The sequence below is a fragment of the Callionymus lyra genome, chromosome 16 (assembly GCF_982586985.1).
Source record: "Callionymus lyra chromosome 16, fCalLyr1.hap1.1, whole genome shotgun sequence".
Classification (NCBI taxonomy): Eukaryota; Metazoa; Chordata; class Actinopteri; order Syngnathiformes; family Callionymidae; genus Callionymus; species Callionymus lyra.
In genome coordinates, this window is record NC_141833.1 from 5,220,202 (window position 1) to 5,226,707 (window position 6,506).

The 6,506-nt window shown below is 41.5% G+C and overlaps 2 protein-coding genes across 2 annotated transcripts; one reads left to right on the plus strand and one right to left on the minus strand.

The window, feature by feature from the left end:
* Nucleotides 1–264: 264 nt before the first annotated feature.
* On the plus strand, nucleotides 265–3,872 carry LOC148063343 (zona pellucida sperm-binding protein 3-like). Its single transcript, XM_087811752.1, has 8 exons — nucleotides 265–594; nucleotides 1,483–1,595; nucleotides 1,669–1,772; nucleotides 1,851–2,028; nucleotides 2,097–2,214; nucleotides 2,291–2,376; nucleotides 2,439–2,686; nucleotides 3,814–3,872. Exons 1-8 carry the CDS (start codon nucleotides 265–267, stop codon nucleotides 3,870–3,872), a joined length of 1,236 nt encoding a protein of 411 aa, XP_087667878.1.
* A 1,510-nt stretch (nucleotides 3,873–5,382) lies between these two features.
* LOC148063344 (ADP-ribosylation factor-like protein 14) lies at nucleotides 5,383–6,126 on the minus strand. Its single transcript, XM_087811879.1, has one exon. It carries the CDS (start codon nucleotides 6,117–6,119, stop codon nucleotides 5,511–5,513), a length of 609 nt encoding a protein of 202 aa, XP_087668005.1. The 5' UTR covers nucleotides 6,120–6,126; the 3' UTR covers nucleotides 5,383–5,510.
* Between the last annotated feature and the right edge of the window lie 380 nt (nucleotides 6,127–6,506).

Consider the following 6,506-nt stretch of genomic DNA (forward strand, 5'->3'; position numbering starts at 1 on the left):
CCATCTAGTGGTGTTTCCATGACTATACCTTTTTTTTTTTTTGGATCATTTTGATTAAAACATGACGTTTTTTATCATTCGATTGAAAATAATATTTTATAATAAATACTTAGGGATATTTAAAAGCTGATTAAATTGATCAACTGATCAATTAAAGTCACTGGAGCAGGTGTGAGTGAATCTCAAATCAGTCACGATCACTTACATCTGCGCCCAGAATGATGTCTTGTCTCTCTTCCCAAGCGAGAAAACACCACCTGAGAAATGGACCGCAGCCTTCAGAGACCTTTGTCGACGACTGTGTTTCTCATCTGGGTCACTTTAGTGGCGAGTCTTGAATCCAACAAGATCGACCACAGACCACATGTTGCTGCGACTAAACAAAGTCGCCCGGTGACGGTCACGTGTCACCCAGACTCCCTGGAGGTTGTGGTCCAGGCTGATCTGTTCGGTACTGGACTCCTGGTTGAGGGTCGACATCTAAGACTGGGGTTAAGCTCGGCGCAAGATGCGAGTGCATGTGGAGCAGTGGCGTCCGGACCGACGCGGTTTTCCATCAACGTCCCTCTCACCCAGTGCGACACAAAACTCTCTGTAAGTTTATCAGTTTTGCATTTTGATACTGCGTCAAATAATTCAGAAGTATTGTAAGAAAATAATATTACAATTATGCGAGGACTCAAAACATCTGTTGTAAAGCACTTTTGTGGTCTGCAGTGGTCAGTACCAGACAGTAATCTAAAATAATTAAATGAATATATTTTAAAAATGATCTATTACTTGTTTGAATAATTTGCCTTCTCGTGAATGTCGTCATTGCAATTTAGATCCATTTTGGGCCTTACATTTTCAGAAATTGAACAATGTGCACAGATGTACGTGAGGTTAAATTGAATTAGAATTTTTTTTTTTTTTTATAGCTACAGAAAAAACGATTCATTGAAAAAGATAAATTCACTAGTTGACTGCAAAACATCCAAATCTCACCCATCATTTCTGTTTAATGCATTGCACCACGTTTGACATAAGACAATGACTTACATTTTGTGGGATTAAGGAAGTAAAGTCTTGTATAGCTTAAATTCACACTTGTTTTTGGCACCCCCCCCCCACCCCCAATTATTAAAAGTTAAAAAGTATATCGTTTTTATTTAAAGTCATGTTTTGCCTTTTAGATTTCATGAACACACTGTGTACGTCATGGTCTCTCAAGCACTTATTTTTGCCCTTGTTTATTTGTACAATGATGTGTGACCGAGATTGTCTGCTTTACACAGTTTAAACTGTTCAACATTTTTAAATTAAGAATCTAATTATAGGTCTTGTACATTTTTATTGTTACCTGTCAATTGGAATACATTGTTAATAAGCTAGAAAGCTCTTGCATCATGGTTTACCAAATGCCAATTTCTTTTCTGTATTCATCTTATAGCTGCCTTAAATTAAGAGGTATGTTATTTTGTTTTATTTAATTCTTTCAAGTCAACACAAGAGAAAATCATTTACTCCAATGTGCTGATTTACTCCCCCGAGCCAAAAGATGGTTTGTTCCGACTGGATGCAACAACTATCCCAGTTGAGTGTCATTATAACAAGTAAGTTGAGTTTTTTTCAAATTTTCTTTAACATGTTTCAGTGACTATAATTTCCATTTTTTTTTCCCCTCAGGAATTATGCTGTGAATCCTGCACCTCTTCTGCCGAGCTGGGTTCCTTTAGTCTCTGAAATATCAGCTCAAGATCAAATCGACTTCAACCTGCAACTGCTGACTGGTATTTTACATTACTACTGTCGTCACAGTACCACTGACTCAACTTCTGAGTAACTTGTGGTAACTTTCATCCCGACAGATGATGGGCTGTTTGTTAGGGGATCTAATTCCTATTTCCTTGGAGAGCCAATCCATATGGAAGTTTCCAACATAATGGGTCACCACGTGCCTCTTAAAGTTTTCGTGGATCACTGTGTTGCAACTTCGACTCCAGATGCTGACTCCGAGCTCCGATATGACTTTGTCACCAACCATGGGTCAATTTTTAAAATAGAAATGAAGTGAAAGACTTGTTTTATCTAAATGTATGTTGTTATGGCAACAGGTGTCTTGTCGACGCGCATCTGACAAACTCCAACTCCAGGTATTTCCCAAGAGTTGAAAACCACTCACTTAGGTTCTCGTTGGATGCTTTTCGATTCCACCAAGAACCCGACAATCAGGTGAGGTTAAGATTTTCAGTTTGTCTCATCGTAGAAATTGCAAAACTACTGATATTAATTCAACATCATCCGATAGATCTACATCACATGCTACCTGAAGGCAGTTCCCCTTGCATCACAGGTTGACTCTGAAAACCGGGCCTGTTCTTTCAATGGGAAAAGGTAATGGAAACACTTGTTTTTTAACTAATTTAATATAATGAATTGTCAATCTCTTTAACTAGTTGGGAGTCAGTTGATGGTGATGACCAAGCGTGTGCAAGTTGTGAATTCAGAGGTCAAACTGAGACCCCAACAGCCACCTTACGGCCTGAAACAACCGCCACTTTTACATCGGAGCCGGCATCAGCGCAACAGCCAGCTTATGTCCAGAGCAACACTAAACGCAACCCTGCTTCATTTCATCGCATTCGCCCTGGTACACATCTTCTTTCACCCCGACAATCTGCCTGGTTTACGAAAAGGGAAGCGGGTGAGTTTAAAAATTGTTAATGTTGATAAACCAGCAGGGGGCAATGGATGTATGGAAATATACATACACATTTTGGGCTAAATATCATTGTACATAAGTGTTATTTGCATCTTATCCGGAGTTACGCCAACAAGGGAATTGACTGTGCTACATGCCTTTCCTGGATTTTGATGCTTTTCATATCTACAGTATAAGTGAGAGCTTGGCGGAGAGAACTCATTTTGGCTACGTGATGTCGTTCTTTAGGTCACGACCCAGAGCTTGTGACCATAGACTTGTAGTAACAAAGACTTGTATATAAGGACCTTTCTGCTCAATTATTTAATCACTAAAATGGATTAGCTGGTGCACTCATTGCTCCCTATTACCTGCTTCATCTTACCTCACTTGTGAACACGATCCTCAGATCCTGGAATTCTTCCACTTTGGGAAGGATCTCATCTTTGAATGCACTCCACATTTTGACCCTGTTCATACTAAGCCTATCGTATCCGTTCGAATAGACTAGAGGTGCTTAACCGGTTTAAATAAGCCTAGTATGACAGCAAATCCGCCGTTTTTTTTTTTTTTAAGGGTTTGAGCAAAAACCACTTCGGGAGTAGGTTTGGTAAGGGTTTTCTGGGGTTCGCCGCGGCCTTGTGTGAGCACGACGCACCCAGGTTAGTCAAAGGCTTCAGCGTAGCCGGATACGTCAATGTGTATGAACGCAAGAGGTTTTAGCCGGTTGAACACCGCTAATAATGCAGAGACTTTTCATTTGGTTACGATAGGCCTAGTATGAAGGGGATCTTTTACAGCTGAGAACCATGGACTTGCATCCAGGTGTGAAACTCCTTGAATGTACATTTTTTTTAATGTACTCTTCAGATGGCTTGTTCTGTTTTAACAAACATTCTTTGCTAGCTAAAGTGTTTGAGTAATATGGAAAGTTGGGCTATATAGCTATAAATGAATTCAGACAATTAATCAAATAATTGATAAAAAAAAAAGCATCTTAAACTTGATAGACTCTGGATTGAGCTTTGAATTAATGGTGAAAAAGTTTTGATCTTCAGGAAGAAACAATATTTACGCTCTTTATATGCACTTTTTTTTTTAACATGACTTTTGCTGTGTCACCTTTTCAGAGCATGCTGTCAGACTGGGACCCCTTACGGTCATGCCATATCCCAATTCAACTTTATGAGTTGATAACTTGGACTTTGAAGGTAGAGGATTTATCAGCAACTCAAAGCTGAGCTATGAAATGAACACTTCAAATATTTCTTGGTGGATATAAAAATCCTGTTTTCATATTTTCCTTTCCAATAAACCTTTTATTTAACTGTAAAACTTGTCCCCTTGTCCTATTCAGTCTTGCAACATGAACTGATTTGAGACCATAATGGGGTAATTAGATTGTCAGATCGACATGATTCCAGTTATTTTGGGCTGAGGGAAGCGGACTACTGCCATCAGGCTGCACTTCCTCCTCCATTAGTACCCGCAACCGACTGCAGTCACAATATTGATCAGTTTTTGTCAGCGGCACACGTCATCTAAACTTGCTCCATGTCCAGTAATTGGATCAACCACAGCTGCTTGTTTTGGTTTATCTGACTGACACTTGAGACGTCTCTTCCCTTTGTTCCTAAAACCATCAAATTCCTTTCTATTGAGCACTGTGATGCACTTAGTAGATGAAGCCTTTTAAAAGCTGACCCGATGTCCAGCCTGGATGTATAGAGAATTAATATTGCATGTGACTCTGTGTGTGCCAGTAAGATTGTTTGGACTGAGGACGGGTCTCTGGGCGTGGCTTAATTTGATATCCTCCTCCATCTTTGCTCAGAATTCTGCTGGATGTCAGTTCTTTAGGTTCCTGCTTCCCTCCAACGAAGTCTCAGAGCGGTCCGTTTCTTTGGCAGGAACTTTTTTTTTTCGAGCAGTCAATTGAGGTTAAAGTATCTACTTTTATACTCTCTTCAAATGTTTCCTGTCTTGGTCAAACATCTCTTAACGGCAGCATTTACGGTTTGCTGTGTACCTCCTGGAGTTGTCGATTCCATCAAAAAGTGTGGACGGGAGATCTGCCGGGACGACGAGATCTGCTGCGCTGAGGACAACCACACCATCAGTCTCACCTGTTGTCGACAGTTTCCGGACTCGACCTACTATAATATCGCTATGGTGACGCGGAAGCTGTCGGGGGTGTTCATCTTGCTGCTGCTCTTTGCTGTTGGTTACTTTGTCCAGAGAGTTATGTGCTCCAAGTCAAGACGGACGACCGCGGAGGAACACCCGACCGGCACGGTGTCCCAGGAGCCATTGGTGCAGAGCAACACAACACAGAGTCTGATTGGCCGAGATCCGGGACCCTGTGCTGTACTGCCCACCTACGATGAGTGCCAGCACCTGCCCACGTACGAGGAGACGATGAGAGGACACGGACCCCCAGGGTCATCTAGGACAATACTTCCACGGGACCAGGACGCCTCATAGATGGAGCAGAAGCAACGCAACCGCATGGAAATCAAACTTTCACTTATATTTTGTAGTTGATATTGAAGAAAATAAATGGAAAGAAAGCTTATGTTGTTGCCAGTATTTTTCTGACGTTCAACCTATTGCAAACAATTAAGTGTCATGTGTTAAACTTGGCACACCCAAAGCATAGACAAATAAGCTGAGATCATGAGGGGGGAAAAAAAGCTTTATAGATTTTTTTTGAATCGGACAAAAAGCCATAGACAGATGACAAATCTTTAAGTGTAACACAGGACGTACAGGAAACAAGCCACTTAAACAGGATTTTCATTTAAATATTTTTCCAATAATTGTCATTTTATTGTTTTACTGTTGTCGCTCTGATAAAGTGAACAGTATCTTTGATATTTTCCCTCATCGGCCTGGGGTCTGATGGCATTCTGACCATGTCAACAATATGTTCGAAGGCCTCCTCCACCCCGGATCCGACGGAAGCTGAACACGGCAGGACGATCCACTGCCGACCCGAACACATCTTCTTCATGTCGAATATCTCCTTGATTTCCGTCGCCGGCAGAGCCTTGCCGACGTCCTGTTTGTTGGCAATAAGAATGAGCGGGCAACCACGCAGCTTGTCACTCTTTAGTGTCTTCTCCAGTTCTTTTCGAGCTTTCTCAAAATGCCGACGATCAGAACTGTCCAAAACAAACACCAAGGCAGCGGTGTCCGCGTAATAATCCTCCCAGTGAGCACGCATCGTCTCTTGGCCGCCAACGTCCCACAAGGTGATGGTGATGGGCTTCCCTTTCTTCTTCCCCTCAACCATTTCCACGTTAAAGCCAATAGTTGGAACAGTCCCAACGGATTGTTTGCGCTTTAGTTTGTAGAGGAAGCTTGTTTTTCCAGCATTATCCAGGCCCAGGACCAGCACTCGGACTTCTGGCTGTCGAGATCCTCCGAGACCCATGGTGATGTGAAGAGAGCTGAACAGGTTTGTTTGCTAGATGCGTTTCCTCGGTGTCTAATGGATCACTTATTTAATGTCGCAGCACACTGATAAGGAAACGTATGAAACAAAGCAACCCTTGATAAGACTGTTTTTGACCAGAGAATATGAGCCTCGATTCTTCACGTGATCTGGTGGATTTTGAATATCTAAGACTTGAAAAGGATTAAATGATTCTCATCCCTTTTTGGTGAACAAAAGTCACGTTTTTCTAATTTCTGGATGACTAGAAACATTTACAGTCCTCATAATTCTCATATACTAGAGTGATAAAATCTCCTTATCGCTTGTTTTGCTGTGGTCTCCTCCCAGTGATTACTTAAAGACAGTAAACCTGGTATAAAGTCG